Source organism: Octopus bimaculoides, chromosome 13 (assembly GCF_046866305.1).
Source record: "Octopus bimaculoides isolate indiv1 chromosome 13, ASM4686630v1, whole genome shotgun sequence".
Classification (NCBI taxonomy): Eukaryota; Metazoa; Mollusca; class Cephalopoda; order Octopoda; family Octopodidae; genus Octopus; species Octopus bimaculoides.
The window spans coordinates 9808071-9826838 of NC_142940.1; the positions used below are offsets into that span (position 1 = coordinate 9808071).

At 36.9% G+C, this 18768-nt stretch overlaps 2 protein-coding genes across 3 annotated transcripts in view; one reads left to right on the forward strand and one right to left on the reverse strand.

The window, feature by feature from the left end:
- The first annotated feature begins 42 nt into the window (after positions 1–42).
- Positions 43–18558, forward strand: LOC106876099 (asparagine synthetase domain-containing protein 1). Of its 2 annotated transcripts, none has more exons than XM_089361466.1 (14): positions 43–3508; positions 4428–4500; positions 4766–4966; positions 6253–6375; positions 7086–7205; positions 8252–8997; positions 9498–9611; positions 10765–10885; positions 11545–11579; positions 11967–12111; positions 12521–12588; positions 13405–13488; positions 14334–14424; positions 15973–18558. In XM_089361466.1, exons 2-14 carry the CDS (start codon positions 4444–4446, stop codon positions 16159–16161), a joined length of 2094 nt encoding a protein of 697 aa, XP_089217592.1. In that variant the 5' UTR covers positions 43–3508; positions 4428–4443; the 3' UTR covers positions 16162–18558. The 2 variants fall into 2 exon arrangements, with proteins under 2 accessions (XP_089217592.1, XP_089217593.1); XM_089361467.1 differs by having other exon boundaries at positions 3502–3658.
- Positions 15286–18768, reverse strand: part of LOC106876647 (serine/threonine-protein kinase STK11) — a 36574-nt gene continuing 33091 nt past the window's right edge. Inside the window, exon 10 of the mRNA XM_014925301.3 lies at positions 15286–15438. Coding sequence (XP_014780787.2) covers positions 15373–15438 — 66 coding nt within the window. The 3' untranslated portion in view covers positions 15286–15372. The remainder of the gene's footprint in view (positions 15439–18768) is intronic.

An 18768-nucleotide genomic window follows, 5' to 3' on the forward strand; every position in this document is an offset into this window, starting at 1 on the left:
TCCATCTGGCTTCTGATTCTCTGATACAAGCTTCCTGTTTTAAAATGGTTTAAATCACAACCTTCCTTCAAATTTTCATGTTAATTCACTTTCCAAACATCAGTTTTTTTTTTTTTAATAACAAAGTTATTTTATTAAATTCTTTATTATTTTCAAAATTAATTGAAACAATGGCAGTGTATTTCAATAGAAATATGGCAACATATTTCCAATAAAATAAGTACCAGGTTTAGAAAGAAAATAAATAATGGGGTTAATTTGTTTAACTAAACCCTTCAAGGTGATGCCCCAGCATGGTCGCGATCCAATGACTGAAACAAGTAAAAGATAAAAGATTATTTTCTAAATTAACTGAAGCAATATTTCAGCAGGACTATGCCTCCCCCCCTCAACAATGCTCTAAATGTCATAGTTTGGAAGCTACAAGTTTGATCATAAAGATTGTCTGACCTCCATCCTTGGGTTTCGTGGGCTTTGTGAGAAGGTGCTGAGTTTTGTTGAAACACAAAATGGTCTTCCACTGCATACTTTATTAACCCTTTAAGCATGGCCATATCTGGCCCAAATATTCTACCCATTTTATGTTCAAACTAACCGAGTACTTATTTTATCAAACCTGAAAGGATCAAGGGCAAAGTCGACCTCAGCAGCATTTGAACTTAGAATGTAAAGACAGACAAATTTCACTGAGCATTTTGCCCAACGTGCTAATGATTCTGCCAGCTCACCGCTTTTAATAATAATAATAATAATAAATTGAAGTGAGAAATACACAGGTTGTGGGCCTGTGAAGAGAGTGGACATGATACCAATAGCGACTGGCATGGTTGGAAGTATCAGTACCCAGCTACCAATGTGGCTTAAAAAGATTGGTACAAATGTAAAGATAGAACACCTACAAAAGTCAGCATTGCTTGGAACTGCAAGAATTCTCCACAAGGGTTTTGAAGCATGATCAGTAAACAAGTGTCACCTTAGTCTTCTGGTTGACACTTTCCATCATACCCAGCAGAATAAGCTGAGAGTTTCCATGAAGTAATAATAATAATAATAATGGCTTCAAACTTTAGTACAAGGCCAACAATTCTGAAAGGAAGGGGTTAGTTGATAACATAGATCCCAGTGATTAACTGGTGATAATTTTATCAACCCCCAAAAGGATAAAGATCAAAGATGACCTCAGCAAGATTTGAACTCAGAACATAAAGAGTCAGAAGAAATGCTATTCAAGCTTTTTGTCCAACTTGCTAATGATTCTGCCAGCTTACAGAGACCCAGAAAAAACACCATGAAGTATACTATTTGATGCTCTGACAATTTGTAACATTTATAAGGTGAAATTGTTGTTGTTGGCACTCCGTTGCTTACGATGTTGAGGGTTCCAGTTGATCTGATCAACGGAACAGCCTGCTCGTGAAATTAACGTGCAAGTAGCTGAGCAAGCCACAGACACGTGTACCCGTAACGTAGTTCTCGGGGATATTCAGCGTGACACAGTGTGACAAGGCTGACCCTTTGAATTACAGGCACAACAGAAACAGGAAGTAAGAGTGAGAGAAAGTTGTGGTGGAAGAGTACAGAAGGGTTCGCCACAATCCCCTGCCGGAGCCTCATGGAGCTTTAGGTGTTTTCGCTCAATAAACACTCACAACGCCCGTTCTGGGAATCGAAACCACGTTCTTATGACCGCGAGTCCGCTGCCCTAACCACTGGGCTATTGCGCCTCCACTAAGGTGAAATGTAAACTGGATGTAAAGGTATTGTGGAAGGTTTTCTGAAGGGACCAGAGAAACATTTAGAGGAGGTATTCAGGATATTAGAGTTTGTTTAGATAACACAACATGTAAGAGATGCTACATTGAAATCCATTTCTAACTCTGGCTTATGTGGCTTAAATTGATATTGAACAAATGATGTTGGTGGTGGTGGTGGTGAAGATCATGATGTTTAACTCCATATCATCTCTGTTTGAACAGACCCTGAGTAAACAGTATTCCAGGCATGATGTGGCAACCCTGTCCCTTTGTGTAGATCTAGGGTTACATTTACTAAATATTTGTCCTTTTCTGAAGACAGGATGGTATGATTTAAGGGAGATTTAGATTCTATTTCCACCTGGTCAAATAGCAGTTTTAATGATGGTGGTGGTGGTGGTGGTGATTAAGAGTAAGCAATGTCAAAAGGAACCATGGACCCAATTTTTGCTATTGAGAAAGAAATAAACCAAACTAAAATGTAATTGAAAATTCAACATGAAAATATCAGGCAAAATTCAAAACATATAACAAAAAGAATAGAAGTCTAGAACTGGTTAGATGGATGTTTGGGAATTTTGGTTTGAACGGTTTAGGCTGCATGTTGGTACCCATGCTAAAACTGATTCCATTTTATGTTTTCAATGAATGTGCTGGTGACATGTGAAAAGCATCCTTCGAACATTGGGCCTCACGGAGGCAATGATAAGTGACCGAGACCTTTGGGGATATGCCGTGCTCGAGAAGACCCCTCAAGCCAAGTGAAATTGTATCATGGCTGATGCTGGTGTCACATAATTGGCACCTGTGCCAGTGGTATGAAAAAAGCTCTAATTACACACTTGGAAGGACAAACTAGAAAAGAAAAATGATTACATGATTAAAAACATATATCTAATGGTTAACAATCAATGTATCAAAGGTCCAGCGTGGATGTATGGTAAGAGGTTTGCTTTCCAACCACATGGTTCCAGGTTCAGTCCCACTGCATGACACCTTGGGAAACTATCTTCTACTACAACCCTGGCTGACCAAAGCCTTGTGAGTAGATGGAAATTTGTGTGTATGTGTGTGTTTACATCCCCATAATTTAGTGGGACTGTACAAGAGATCAATAGAAGAAGCACGAGCCTTAAAATATCAAGTACTGGGGTCAATTCATTTGACTAAAACCTTTCAAGGTTATGCCCCAGCATGGCCACAATCCAATGACCTAAACAAGTAAAAGCAAAGAAAGATATTGTCATACATATTGCTCAAGTAGATGCGATCGCTGATTCACAAGCACTCGTAGACAGACTTTTTAAAAAACAAGTCTAGAGTTGTTTGCTTAGGAGAAGATTTTTCCGCTCTATAAATTTCTCGGTAACATGCAGAAGTATTTGTTATGGTAGTAGTTGGATCTTGTGCTTGAAAAATATAACTTGTAAACCCAGGGTCTCGTAAAACAGATACTTGTAAAATGAGATATTATTGTATCTAAAAAAAAAAATTAAATGCTTGTATAATATTGACATAAAGTCGGATAAATCGACTGAAGTTGAAGTTTAATTTGTTTCCGTTAATTTCTTTTAAAAAACCCCACTTAACTCGAAACGATTTCAGTTGAGCTATGTCTGTATATCAGATTACTTATTCAAGTATCAAATGTTATTTATTTGATTAGGAACTTAATCACATAGAACACCGTCTACAGTGCAATTGTCAACAAAAACATTTACACCGGTCGTACATGTGGTTGTAAGAGAGAGAGAGTAAGTATTCCGACTGTGTTTTACACGTATAAAGATTATTATTGCTGAACACCATTTGAATTTGTTATCAGTTATTCTTAAATAGATTTACGTTTTCAAAGAGTTAGATCACAGTTTCGACGAGCACAAATCCATATGTGATCGAACTTGGTAAGCCTTACTTAACTTTCATTTTTGCGTTACCCTCATTGTTCTGCTGGTCATTGGCCTCTTTGATGAAGTTGACCAGAGGCTAAACAAGTAAAGAACTAGATCTCTCTGGTTTGTTACTTGTTCCATCCATATCAGGACGGAAAATGAGCAGATCATTGGTCATTGCAGAAATACCTATGATCATAGGTTTACTCAATCGGGTTTGACCCTGGGCTAAACGATCTCCAACAAAACGAAGGCAAGTCTGATCTGCGACTCAGCTGAAGTCATGTTGCTATAATATAAAGCCTTTCGGAAATGCATGAAAACTCAATTTAGTCTTATTCTGAAGTTTTATGCCAATGTTAAGGAAATATTTTATTTTTAGTTGTAGTGGCGCGTGTGGCCGCCATCTTGGGAAGTGCCATTGCGTATGTGCAAGGGACTAGCCGTCAGCGGAAGTACCCGAGCACGCATGCGCAATGCAACTGGTAGAGAGAAAGCTATAGCGTCCGATCTCTTTTTCATCCAGCAGCCGTCGTGTCTGTCCCAACTCGACCCCGACATGTGGTCGAAGCTTCCTTTGGTATTCTAGCGGCATGCCTGTTCACCCAGGAACGAAACGGCTCTACACCAACTTAGAATAAACTATGTTCTGTTGTTACCGTTATCCCTCGTGTTGTTGTATTTCTGGATTTAATGAGTAATATAAGAACTGGGGAGAGACGGCCAAGCTATCATATCTCAGCCAATTCTTATATAGTAATTTCCATTTGTTGTAATGCAGTGAACCAAAGAGTACCATGTGTGGAATCTGTTGCATTCTTGGACCTAAGGAAAAAATTGAACAACACGATAAGGTAAATGCATATTGTTGATAAAACGAATATATATTATCAGTCGTCATTTCTCGCAAGAAATTATTAAAAAAGGAAAATTTAAGAAAGATATCGTATTATTTAATTTCTTTTTGTTTTGTCATATAACTCCTCTTCATTAAGAGCACTGTTTTTAGCATGCTGTTAATATCTGCTTCTCTCTCTCTCTTTCTCTCTCTCTATATATATAGATAGATAGTTAGATAGACACACATTATTATATATATATTTTAAATTCTTTTGATAGAATTTGGTTTTGGAATCACACATTAGTCACCGTGGTCCAGATGCTTCCAACTGGACAACGCTCAGTGTGTCTGAGGAAATCAGTGCAACCCTGTATGGCTTTGTTCTTCATCTGAGAGGTCAGCTAACCATGCAACCACTGACCGACCAAAATGGTAACATACTATTATGGAATGGAGAGATATTCGATGGTTTACCAGAGGTGAGTTGTTATATTCTATTATACTATGTTTGGCATGAATTGAAGGTGTGCAGCTTTGTGGTTAGGGTGTTGCACTAACAACCACAAGATTGTGGTTTTGATTCCTGGACCAGGTGGTGTATTGTGTTGAGTGAAACACTTCACTTCACATTGCTCTGCAGTCACTTTGATGCATACCAGGTGTCTGTACAGGTAATGTCAATTCAATGGAGAGAATGAACTAATGTACAGCTCAAAAATTTCATCACTATACGCAAATGATTTGTTTAGGTTGATCAGCAAAAAATTGCAGAATCCTTTTCTGTCTTTTATGAGAGGAGAGTCTAGAAAAAAAAATTTCTACTATGTACCCCGCTGTATTATGTATTGCATAATACTATGTCCTACATTATACCTTACCTTAGTATTTCATTGTTTCTCTTTCATGATACCACTCACTTTTGGTTCATTGGTTTGTTACACCAACACAGGAGCCTCAATGTGTTCACTCAATCAGTCTACAAGAAAGAGCAGCTAAATCCTTCTGGTCTGAGTAATCTTTACCATTAATTTTTCAAGCACCGGAAAATGTGTACTAGTGTTGTACAAAGGTTGATTTTCTTAAGGGATATAAAAAGGGCCTGTGGTTAGTCAGAAGAACTAATTAGATCTAGCTGAAACTAATAATTATGTTTTCTATAGACACAAAGCCTGAAATTTTGGAGGAGTGAGAGGGTGCCCGATTGCCTCAATCCTAAGGCTCAACAGGTACTTATTTTATCAACTCTGAAAGGATGAAAGGCACCTTGGCTGAATTTGAACCCCAAATGTAAAGATATGTAGTGGTTATATATAGTCAGTACCAGGTGTTGATGTGGCTGCGTGTACATTATTACAAGAGTTCATATAGAGATGAAGAATAAATTCAAGAACTATATATTTACTACGTAAAAATATATTTTATTTACTGGTCGTTGATGAAATATAATCAAAATGTAGAAACTAATTGAATGAAATAATCTATGCAAGAAAGTTCAGAAATGTAGAAATAACAGCTAAATAGTTGTTTTTACTAATGTGGCATAGAGAAATAGATAGACATAGCAACAACGTGAATGGCTCTGAGTCGAATCGGCAAAGGGCAGGGAAAGTAAACTGTTTTTATTAATGGAACGCTAGACATTCTAGAAAGTTCCAAGAGAAACGCGAAGCTTCTTGAATGAGCAGAGAATCGTGCCATGGTTGGTGTTTTTGCTTGCATCGATAATTGCTGTTACGTCATCGTTTTTTTTTTTTTTCCTTTTCAGTTACAAGATGACGACAATGACACTGAAGCATTGCTGACAGCCCTGTCACACTGTCACACCGATGAGGAGATCTTGTCTCTGCTCTCACATCTACAGGGCCCCTGGGCTTTTATTTATTGGCAGGTTAGTATTGATTCTGTTTGTTTGTTATAAGCAACAATAGCACCTTCCTTCCTTCCTTCCTTTCCGTTCCGTTCCATTTCTTTCCTTTCCTGTGTAGCTGTGTGGTAAGAAGTTTGTTTCCCAACAGCATGGTCTGGGTTCAGTCCCACTGCGTGGCACCTTGGGCGAGTGACTTCTACAATAACCTCGGGCGAACCGAAGCCCTTGTGAGTGGATTTGGTGGATGGTAATTGAAAGAAACCAGTCATCATCATCAGCATCATCATCATTTAACATCTGCTTTCCATGCTGGCATGGGTTGGATGGTTTGACTGGAGCTGACTAGACAGAAAACTGCACCAGGCTTCAATATCTGTTTTGGTATGGTTTTTGTGGCTGGATGCCCTTCCTAACACCTCCCCCCCTACACACACACATACACACCTGTGTCACTCTCATACAAATTATGCCTTTCAATTCCAATATTCTGTGAAAACATGTCTGGCCATGGAGAAATGTTTATCTTACTTGGAACCAGGTGAAGGTTGGTGACAAGAAGGGCATCCAGCTGTAGAAAATCTGCTTTGACTGACCCATGCAAGCATGAAAAACTGGATGCTAAAAATGATGATAAAAAAAAAAAGAAACAATGGAAATTGATTCACTTTTTTTTCAAAGCTTAATATAATATTTTCTACTCAATTATTTTTAATGATTCCTTATTTTGTAAGGTTGAAAGAAAGCAACTGTGGTTCGGACGTGATGTTTTAGGACGAAGAAGTCTTTTGTGGCATCTCCCGGAATCTTTGGAGGATTTTTTCATCTTAAGTTCTATCAAAGTTGGTTCGCATGTAAGTTACATATGATATTTTTCTTCTTCTTGCACTGGTTTACAAAGAATTTAGTCAATTTTATCAACTCCACCAGTAATTTTTCTGGTTCTTAGTTTTTAGATCTTAGAAATGAATGACTAAATCCATCCAGGCATAAAGGAATGTAACTGAAGCCAAATTGCATAAGATAGTTTTGTTTAACTATTCCTCATCTATACACTCACACATTTATCTGTCTGTCATCGTCATTATCATCATCTAAAGTCCATGTTCCATGCAAGCATGGGTTGGACACTTTAACCTTTTCGTTACTGTTTTTATTTTGAGATGCTCTGTGTTTCTTCCAATTACTTTAAATATAACGAAGAATTTAGTAAAATAACTTAGTTATCATTCAGCTAATGTTAGGAACATAAATTGTGACTAAGGTTTGGTGGAAGATTTTAATTCAGAACTTATGTGGTTATCATAAGTATTTGGGGCTATATCATTGCTTCTACTACCATTTGTAGTTTTCTTATTGGGATCTATCTTGTTATGTAAAGTAATTTTCCTACTCACATGGCCATTATTATAGTTTCTTAACCTAGGTGCTCATCTTATGTGGTGTTCTCACTACATAAATAAATGAAGTTTGTACGAAACGTATGTACTGCTATAACCTAATACATTTTTGTTGCTTTTCTTCAAATTTCATATATATATATATATATATATACACACACACACATGACATGTATAAGAAGACTGAGGATAGTACTGTATGATGCAGTGTGAGATTACATAAAAAAAATATGTAAAGATGGGCAATAAGAAAAACAAAAGGTAAAAAATATGAAACAAAGAAAATTTCTTTGAAGGAGTTGGTGAAATGTCCGAGGGCTATTTGTAGAAACCCCACAAAACCATCATTGCCCCTGACCACCAAGGCAAAGTACCCTCACCTGTTGTCCTTTTCTAATTTGCAGGTGCAGGCTCGTTTACTAGGACCATGCTCACTACTATCATCTACCTGATTGATATAATTTTGTTTATACTTTTTTTTTTTTTTTTTTTTTTGGTAGAAATACACAGAAATTCCAGCTGTAGGAATTTTCCGTATGAAATTTGAAAACGAAACGAAGACCTTACCATACCAATTAATTCTTCATCCTTGGAAAGAAGCTGTGTGGCCAATGACCGGGGAATACCTTGACGATGTCTTGCAATCAAATCCAAATATTATCTCTGGATTACACCCAGAAATATTAGAAATTTCTTCACCAACAACAAACACGTTCTTACCTTCAATATGTAAAGACATGCCATCTTCAAACTATGAGCATCCACCAACAGATAAATTAGATGTTTCTTATTTAGATTTTTTGTTGAAATCAGACTTGGGCCTTCAAACTGAAGCTGAGAAACTAATTGACTTTTTAGGACAATCCGTAAAGACTCGTATCTTAAATCAAATCCCAAATTCTCTATTAAGTTGCAAAAATTTATCTCTTAACACTTTGTCAAAATATAACATTTCATACAAGACATGCTGTTCTGGAGATGTAGTGGAACCATTTTCTAATTTGCATTGTGGAACTGATTCCGTTTCACAATTACATTTAATTGAAGAATCGAATCCAGATCACTTGGTAGTTTCTGAAGAATCGCTGCCATTGCAGAAGAATAGTAGCTGTGATTCCGAGCATATTTCATCCGAGACCAAAGTAACTGATCTTCACAAACCGACAATTTATTTAGGAGATGCTAACGTTGCCATTCTGTTCTCTGGTGGTCTTGATGCCGCTGTCATTGCAGCTCTTGCTGATCGGTAACGAAATGATTTGTGATTTTAATTTCTATTTTATTTTATTTTTATTTGTTTCAGTCATTTGACTGTGGCCATGCTGGAGCACCGCCTTGAAGTGTTTTTGTTGAACAATTAGACCCCCAGGGCTTACTTTTAAGCCTAGTACTTATTCTGTCGGTCTCTTTGCTGAAGCGCTAAGTTACAGGGACGTAAACACACCAAGACCAGTTGTCAAGTGATGAGGTGGGGGTGCAAACACAGACACAAAAACACACACACACCTATATATATATATATATATATATATATATATATATATATATATATATATATATATATACATACACATACAATAGGTTTCTTTCAGTTTCTGTCTGCCAAATCCACTCACAAGGCTTTGGTTGGCCCGAGGCTATAGTAGAAGACACTTGCCCAAGGTGCCATGTGGTTGGGAAGCAAGCTTCTTCCACACACACACACACACACGTATTTTATCATAGATCTATATAATTTCATTACAGATATGTAGATCCAGAAAAATCTATTGATTTACTCAATGTTGCGTTTGCTTCATCTGGTTCAGAACAACAACAACAACAACAGAAGAAGAAAAAAGAAGATAAAAGAAACAATGGGTAAGATGATTCTCCAACTGCTTCTTATTTTATTTTCTTCCTTTTTACATCATTTAAAAAAATTTTTTGTTGCTGTTCTTATTTAATCCCAGGTTTTTGTGTAGCCTCAGGCTTAGGTGGTGAGCTGGCAGAATCGTTAGCATGCTGGGCAAAATGCTTAGTGGTATTTCGTCTGTCTTTACATTCTGAGTTCAAATTCCGCTGAGGTCGACTTTGCCTTTCATCCTTTCGAGGTCGATAAATTAAGTACCAGTTGTGTACTGGAGTCGATCTCATCGACTGGTCCCCTCCTCCAAAATTTTGGTCCTTGTGCCTAGAGTAAAAAAAAGAATCGTTAACATGCCAGGCAAAATGCTTAGTGATATTTTGTCTGTCCTTATGTTCTGAGTTCAAATTCCGCCGAGGTCGACTTTGTCTTTCACCCTTTTGGGGTTGATAAATGAAGTACCAGTTGTGTACTGGGGTCAATGTAATCGGCTATCCCCCTCTCCCCAATCTTCAGGCCTTGTACCTATAGTAGAAAGGATTGAGTTAAAACTTGGGGTGTTTTTTATTTTTTATTTTCTGGGCATTATTTCCTTTTTTACTTGCTGGGTCTGGAGTAAGGGGCAGTACCCATGGCTTTTACAGACCCTCTGAAATTGGTAAAATTGATGCCATTAACATTCTGCTTAAACTACTACAAATTAAACACCTGCAGAAAAGACATGATGAGCATGATGGGAGTTCCAGAAGGTCAGTATTATGGAGAGGAAGGCACTGAGCTGGCAGAATCATTAGCACACCAAGCAACATGCTTAGTGGCATCTCATCTGTCTTCATGTTCTGAGTTCAAACTCTACCAAGATTGACTTTGATTTTCATCCTTATGGGGTTTATAAAATAAGTACCAGTTTATCACTGGGGTTGATATAATTGAAACTGCTAGCCTTGTGCCAAATTTTGAAACCAACATTGTGGGGAAGAAAGATTGGTCATATTTTACAGTTAATCAGGCCTGAGCTAGGATTAAACAACAACAATTGTAGAATTTAGAATTTTATTATTTCATTAATTTGTTAAATTGTGCCTCCTTTTTATTCTGTTTTACTTCTTTTCTTTATGATAATGCAAATTAAAAACAGTGATATATTTTTTTTCTTTTTATCTTAAGATTAGGAGATGATCATACAACAACATCTGCTGATAAAAACCCTTTCTTAGTCCCTGATCGATTGACCGGTTACACTGCCCTTGAAGAACTTAACCCTCGTAGAAAATGGAACTTTGTTGAGGTAAGTTACTAGAAATGCTCTCTGTTTTCACTTTGTCTTTATGTCTCTCAATCTCTCTCTCTTTCTCTCCTGCTCTGTGAATGCTCAGTCATGCTTACATGTTAATCCAGTGAGCAGGTAATATGGTTGATTGAATAACTGAATCATCTTTGTCAATAGATGGAGATCCCTCCATTCTCTTTCCTGAAGTGTTGCTGTTAACACAAACATATTTCTCCCAACCATTAACCTTAATCTCATCTTGAGAAATGAAAGCTGTTTTCTCCACATTTACATTTAGAAGATGACCCCTCCATCCTTTGGTCAGGAATGGGATTGCACCTAGAAAGTTCCCCTCCAAGGCACAAGTCCGAGCAAGGTTGTTTTATAGAAGACCAGCAGCCTTCCTTCTCTCCACACCACTGATGTTATCCAAGGGAAAGGCAAAGGGGCCGATACAGCTTGGCACCAGTGACGTTGCAACTCATTTCTACAGCTGAGTGAACTGGAGCAACGTGAAATAAAGTGTCTTGCTCAAGAATACAACACACAGCCCAATCCAGGAACTGAACTCACTAGATCATGATTGTTACATTTATAATCTCTTTTAATCAATAGAAAAAATCTTTCACCTTTAAAGAGTCACAACACTTAAACATGTATTTTTAATTTTTTGGTAGATTAATGTAACCAAAGACGAACTGCAAGAAATCAGGTAAGATACTGACTTCTTTTTATCTCTATTTCATGTTATATATATATATTTATCTAAACCCATGGAGGTGCAATAGCCCAGTGGTTCAGGCAGTGGACTCGCAGTTGTGGGATCATGGTTTCAATTCCCAGACCGGGCGTTGTGAGTGTTTATTGAGCGAAAACACCTAAAGCTCCACGAGGCTCTGGCAGGGGATGGTGGCGAACCCTGCTGTACTCTTTCAGCACAACTTTCTCTCACTCTTTCTTCCTGTTTCTGTTGTGCCTGTATTTCAAAGGGCCAGCCTTGTCTCACCCTGTCATGCTGAATCTCCCCAAGAACTTCTTAATGCCAATCACTTTACAAAGTTTATAAATCTTCTTCATGTGTATGAAATATTATTTTCAGGCAGAAATGTGTGTCCCATTTGCTCTATCCATTGTGCTCTGTGTTAGACGACAGCATTGGATGCGCCATATGGTTTGCAAGTCGAGGCCTTGGAATTCTGGGAAATGGCCCCAATAAAGGAAAGCTGTTTTACAGTCGAGCTAAGGTAATTTGTAGAACATTATTCTTTTATTTATTTATTTTTTTCATTAGTTTCAATCATTGGAATGTGGCCATGCTGGGGCATTGTTTATGAATAGTTTTTTAATCCCTGGTACTTATTTTCTGAATGACCTCAGTCAGTGAAGGACAAAAGCCACACCACTCATGCCAAAGGGAAGCAGTCAACACAGATAGGTATACCATGAGGTATTTTCATTCAATACAGGAATATCTTGTGACCCTGAATTAATGAACATGGTTGGGAAGCCATGTCTGCACTAAGTAAATATAGATAAACAAATAAAAAAAAATACGAAGGGAAAGATAATCCTTGTTTATGTGACTCAATAAAATGAAGTTTATTAAGCCTGGCTTTTGTCTTGTTTTTCATTGACTCTTCCATCTTTCTTCAGGTAATCTTATGTGGAATGGGAGCAGATGAGTTATTTGCTGGTTATTCAAGACATAGATCCTCATTCAGGTTTGTATCAGAAATTGTTATGTATTTAATGTTTTCATTTGTAGGTATTTACTCTTTACTCTTTTACTAGTTTCAGTCATTTGACTGTGGCCATGTTGGAGCACCGCCTTTAGTCGAGTAAATCAATCCCAAGACTTATTCTTTGTAAGCCTAGTACTTATTCTATCGGTCTCTTTTGCTGAACTGCTAAGTTACGGGAACGTAAACACACCAGCATCGGTTGTCAAGCGATGTTGGGGGGACAAACACAGACACACAAACATATATATATATATATATATATACATTTGACAGGCTTCTTTCAGTTTCCGTCTACCAAATCCACTCACAAGGCTTTGGTTGGCCCGAGGCTATAGTAGAAGACACCTGCCCAAGGTGCCACGCAGTGGGAATGAACCGGGAACCATGTGGTTGGTAAGCAAGCTACTTACCACACAGCCACTCCTGCGCCTTGTCCAATTTTTTTTTCCATGGTTTGGATGAGAAACTGTTGAAGCAGTGTTCTGTGGCAAGATGCTTTTCCTGACACCAACCTTTACTTGTTTTCCAGGAAGGTATTTATTTCCCTGGACTTTTATATGACAAATAATTCAAAATTGGACATGTTTTTACAGCAGATATAAGCATCGTCACTCATTGAAATATTATTTTGTTTTATGCTTTTAAGTATATAAACAATATCACAACATTGGAAGACAAATGCACAACCTCCTCCTTTTCTGTGAGATTTAAAAATAGTAATTTTGATTTTTGTTTGTTACATTCTTGTTAATTACCTAATTAATCTTCTGATTATAAAATTTGTTCTTTGTTCAGTAAAGATGGCTGGCAGGGGCTTATACAAGAATTGCAAACTGAAGTAAACCGTATATCTGCACGGAACCTTGGACGTGATGATCGGTAAGTCACCCATTTCCTTGATGTTTTAGTCCTTTCATAACCATATTTCAATTGGAAATCTCTTTGTGGTTCAAATAATATTGACAATATTCAAGAAGTTGGAAGGATTTAGTAAAATAACTATGTTACTGACCTGGTATTTGAAACAAAACGTAACTAAAGGTTTTTCATGATGGAAAATCTTAGGGAAATTTCGTTGCTATTTCTAACAGATTAAATGACTGTTTAGAAGCTCCCATATATGTATTTATATGTGTGTGTGTGTACATCTGTAAATGTACATATAAATGTATATATGTGTGATATATATACATACATACACTCAGGGACTAGTAGACCTGACACCGTTCAGTATTCAGTGTGCTTTCAAAGCAATGATTAGTAATATTACGAAGCCGGTATGCTTTTGAATCTCTTTAACAACTCACAATAATGACTTTTATTCCTACCTCAGTTCATCTAATTGTATATATCTATCGTTACTTTTCATAAAGAGCCTTTACTTTTTTTGATTTCCAATGTGCACTTTCGCTTATTTTTCCCTCTACATTTCCAGGTGTAGTTTCTATTTTGTTTTTGTAACATATTTCTATTATATATATATATATATATACACATACATACACGAGTAAGTATATAAATGCAAAACAAGGTGGGGGAAAATAGTACTTGAATACCAAAGGCAGAGTAATATTATTAAAGCTGCAAAAACATCACAAAGAACTGTGACTCAGTTTCATGTTCCCGTTTGTCAGACAGTTGTGATCAAGCTTTAATAAAAAAAAATATGTGTGTGTGTGTGTTTTATATGTGTATTATAGCAGTCATCATTGTTAACTTTACAGTGTTATATCAGACCATGGCAGAGAAGCACGTTTTCCTTATTTGGATGAAAAATTTATCAACTTCGTTGCTCAAATACCTGCTTATAAAAAGGTAAGTCTGCTGACAGTATTTTTGTTTTGCTTTAAACCTTTGTCTATCCCAGTGGTTCTCAACTGGGGTTCATGTGAGATTTTTGGGGATCTACACAATAAAATAGTAAATTCGGGACCCACAATAGTATTTTAAGGGCCTCTAAAACAGTTTTGCTTTAGATGTATTGGTATGTATTGCAAGAAACAGCTGAGTTTCATTCTCTAACAATTTACACTGTTAATGGATGTAAAACAAAATAGGAATATAAAACTAGGTTCTAAACATTGAATGGCTATGGGTGTCCACCAGAATAAAAGAGTAATCAAAGGGGTCCATAGGTAAAAAAAATGGTTGAGAACCCTTGCTCTAGACCACATGAGTGAACGTACAATTTGCTGGATCCATGTCCAATCCATGCTAGCAGGGAGTATGGGCAATGCTCATAATGTGTATGTATATATATATATATAAAGTGCCTGTTTGGTGTCATGTAAAAGCAGCCTGCACACTCTGTAGAGTGGTTGGCATTAGGGAGGGTATCTGGCTGTAGAAACCATGTCAAAGCAGACTGGAGTCTGGTGCCACTTTCCAGCTCTGGTCAAACCATCCAACCCATGGACGTTAAATGATGTTGATGTATATCATCATCATCATTTAACATTTGTCTTCCCTGCATAGTATTGAACCTAATCAGGAAAACAAAACTCCACCTGAGACATGTAAAAGTTATATTATCCCTTATCTACAAGGACAACGCAATGGTTATGACGAATAAGGTGCAAACTTATCACCGTGTGGTCGACAAATACGTGCTGTACCTTATTACATTCCTGACCATTGTGTGTGTCCCTCTCGCTCTTTCATAGAATTAAACAGAAATATTTAAAAGCATTTTATTTGAGAATCTATTGCATCAGTTTTGGTTCTTGCTGCTTTCTCTAGTTTCTAAGTTGTACAGGTTGACCATTAAAGCATCGAGTCTGGTGACACGCATTCTGCATTTGAAACTTGGCAAAGTTGACTTTCATCCTTCTGGGAATTGATAAAATAAAACACACTGTTAATGTTAGCAAAATCAATTTTAACTGTGCCCAAAGATCTTGGTTTAAAGATCACCTTAGCTATATGAAATTTTCAAACACAATAAAAATGACAAGTCAAATATATTACACGTCATGAATATGAATATAGTTAAGAAGTTTCCTCAATCAACACCATTGCTTGACCAATGCCATTGGAGTAAAATTTGTTAGACTGAAATCAGGCACTTTTACTGAACCACTAAGTTACAGGGACATAAACACACCAGCATCGGTTGTCAAGCGATGTTGGGGGGACAAACAGACATATACATATACGATGGGCTTCTTGCAGTTTCCGTCTACCAAATCCACTCACAAGGCTTTGGTCAGCCTGAAACTATAGCAGACACTTGCCCAAGGTGTAACGCACTGGGACTGAACCTGGGACCATGTGGTTGGTAAGCAAGCTACTCACCACTCCGGCACCTATTTATAGCAAATATATATATATATTTTTTTTTTCCCCTCTGCTCTTTCTCTCCAGGTGGACCTGACTCTGCTGCGAGGTGTTGGTGAAAAGTTATTGCTTCGGTTATGCTCGTTTAAACTTGGTTTCACTAAGACTGCTGTGCAGCCTAAAAGAGCCATTCAGTTTGGATCCCGCATAGCGAAACTAGAAGATTCAAAAGAGAAGGCAAGTGATGTATGCGCTCGATTAAAACCTAGCAGTTAACCACTGCAGTTCTTTAAACTATTTTGATTATTATTTCTTGCTTTGCTTCGATTGGTTTGGAAGGCATTGTGCATGTGGCCATTGGATGCCTTCCAAAACTGGGGAGATGAATCATCATCATCATCGTTTAACGTCTGCTTTCCATGCTAGCATGGGTTGGACGATTTGACTGAGGACTGGTGAAACCAGATGGCCACACCAGGCTCCAATCTGATTTGGCAGAGTTTCTACAGCTGGATGCCCTTCCTAACGCCAAGAATGAGTGTACTATTTCCCTTCCAAAGTTGTAAGTAGAGAATTCTAGAGGGGATGATACTGGCTGTGTGGTTGTCAGTTCAGTGGACTGGAGCAGTGTGAAATAAAGTGTCTTGCTCAAGGACACAAGCACATTGCTGGGAATTGAACTCATGACCTTACAAATGTCAACTGAATGTGCCACGTGCCCAAATGTATACAATAGTAAAGATCAACATACACAAGATATATAAAAGGGAGTTAGGGGATGGATATATATATATATAAACACATACACATGGACTGTAAAAGAAGATACTTGCTCAAGGCACCATGCAGTAGGGCTGAAGTCAAAACCATGTGAATTGGGAGCAAATTTTGCACAAGAAACAAATACCAATATTATATAGGTGCAGAAGTGGCGGTATGGTAAGTAGCTTGCTTACCAACCACAGGATTCCTGGTTCAGTTTCACTGAAGAACAAACACACACACAGGCTTCTTCCAGTTTTCATCTACCAAATCCACTCAAGGCTTTGGTTGGCCCAAGGCTATGGTAGACACTTGCCCAAGGTGCGACACAGTGGAACTGAACCCAGAACCATGTGGTTGGGAAACCAGCTTCCTACTACACAGCTACACCTGCACCTTTGTATTGTAATTATTAGTAATCAGTTAATACGCCATTGTTGCATAAACAACTATTTATCAGTTTTGGTGTACATTACCTAGGATTCTTGGGAAAAGAAGAATCATTATGGGAAAGAGCGAGCACATTGGATGGCAACAATGATATGAAATAATAATAATAGCTGAATAAACACTGATCCCTTTTATTGAGAATAGCAGAAAACTGAATGAGTTAATAACAATGAAATAATTCCAAGTTTAGCAGCAACAAGACCATTTTAAATTCCAGTTCATTCATTTAAGAGGTAACAACGTCCAGAGGCACAGTATCGTACTGTCCACGTGTTCGACAAGGAAATATATAATACAATCAATTGCACAAAAAAAAGGTTGTCAGAGAGAGAGAGCCTTAAATCAGTTTAAAATCCAAAATTTTGCTGTCATAAAAAAAAAACAATAGAATCCAGAGATTGTATTTATAAGTAAAAGATCAGCCAAAGTGAATCTCAAAAATTGTATAAGTTGATATATTTAAAAAAAAAAAAAAATCATTTTGAAGTCAAAGCTGTTGAGAAAATACTGAAGACCATCTTAACTTTAGACTTTCCAAAGTATAACTTTATTTGTCAAGCAAAATGTTTGTAAAGTAAGTTATCAGCCAACTGCTTCTAACAAATCACTCTCCAAATTCTCAACAGAAATATGCAATCATATTCAGACCAACCCCCAATTTTTGCCGCCAAATTTCTACACTGACAAAAAAACAAGACACTTTAGGTGGGAATCTTAAAAAGTAAACCTTTAAAATACTGTTACAGAAAAAAAAAACAAGTTGTATATAGACAAGTTTTTCTTTTTTTTTTTTCAAGTCAATACTGTAAAATATTCCACATGAAAGCTTGTTATAGAAGCTTTTAAGAAAAATGTTGAGGATCAGTGTGTGTGTGAGAGAGAGACAGAGAGACAGAGACGGGCTGAGGGCAGAATTTGTAAAGCATCAGATAAAACAGCACAGTATTTGATGGTCACTTCCCTTCAGGTTTCTGGGTTCAAATCCTGTCTGGTTCTACTTTGTCTTTTATTGTTCTGAAGTTGATGCAAAATAAAATGCTGGGGAAAGATGTGATTAACAACACCTTAGAAAACTGTGTGGCCCCCCCCAATAGGGGCTACAGTTTGAAGCCAATAAAAAAAAATGCATTTTATAAATTGCTATAAGCCCAGAAATATTTTGTAACAGCCCTTTTACTAAATAAATTAAGGGGCTTCAGATTAATGAAAGCAATAATAATAATCATTGAAAACAAAACTACCCTTAAATCATTTAAATTATCACTTTATACACATTGTAAAGTAGTTGGAATAAATCTAATGGTAACATGGAAAGAAGTAGAAACCTCATTTGTTTTGAAACTCTTTTATATTTTTGTTTTTTTTTACATTATCTCAATGTTGTGAGGCAAAAAGTTTGGTGCACTTTAAAAAAAATTTTTTTTAGAAGAATTAAAAAGCAATTGTTCGTGAAATCTCAAAGGAATAGTAATGTCTTTATGTGTCATGTTTTTTTCTTAATTTTTTTTAAAAGTTTAATTAAGCTTAATTGCATACAATCTGGGCATGTATATAATGAATATAAATACAGACTCTATATACATATATATGTATATATAGACATATATATTTATGTGCGTGTGTGTGTGTATATGTGCATATATATATGTAATTATGTGCAACGCATCAGGT

Excerpts from the sequence above, each read along its gene's own strand:
- LOC106876099 (XM_089361466.1), top strand. The coding sequence starts at position 4,444 with ATGTGTGGAATCTGTTGCATTCTTGGACCTAAGGAAAAAATTGAACAA. Across the intron at positions 4,967-6,252 it reads TATTCGATGGTTTACCAGAG|TTACAAGATGACGACAATGA; the intron begins GTGAGTTGTTAT and ends TTTCCTTTTCAG. Across the intron at positions 7,206-8,251 it reads CTATCAAAGTTGGTTCGCAT|AAATACACAGAAATTCCAGC; the intron begins GTAAGTTACATA and ends TTTTTTTGGTAG.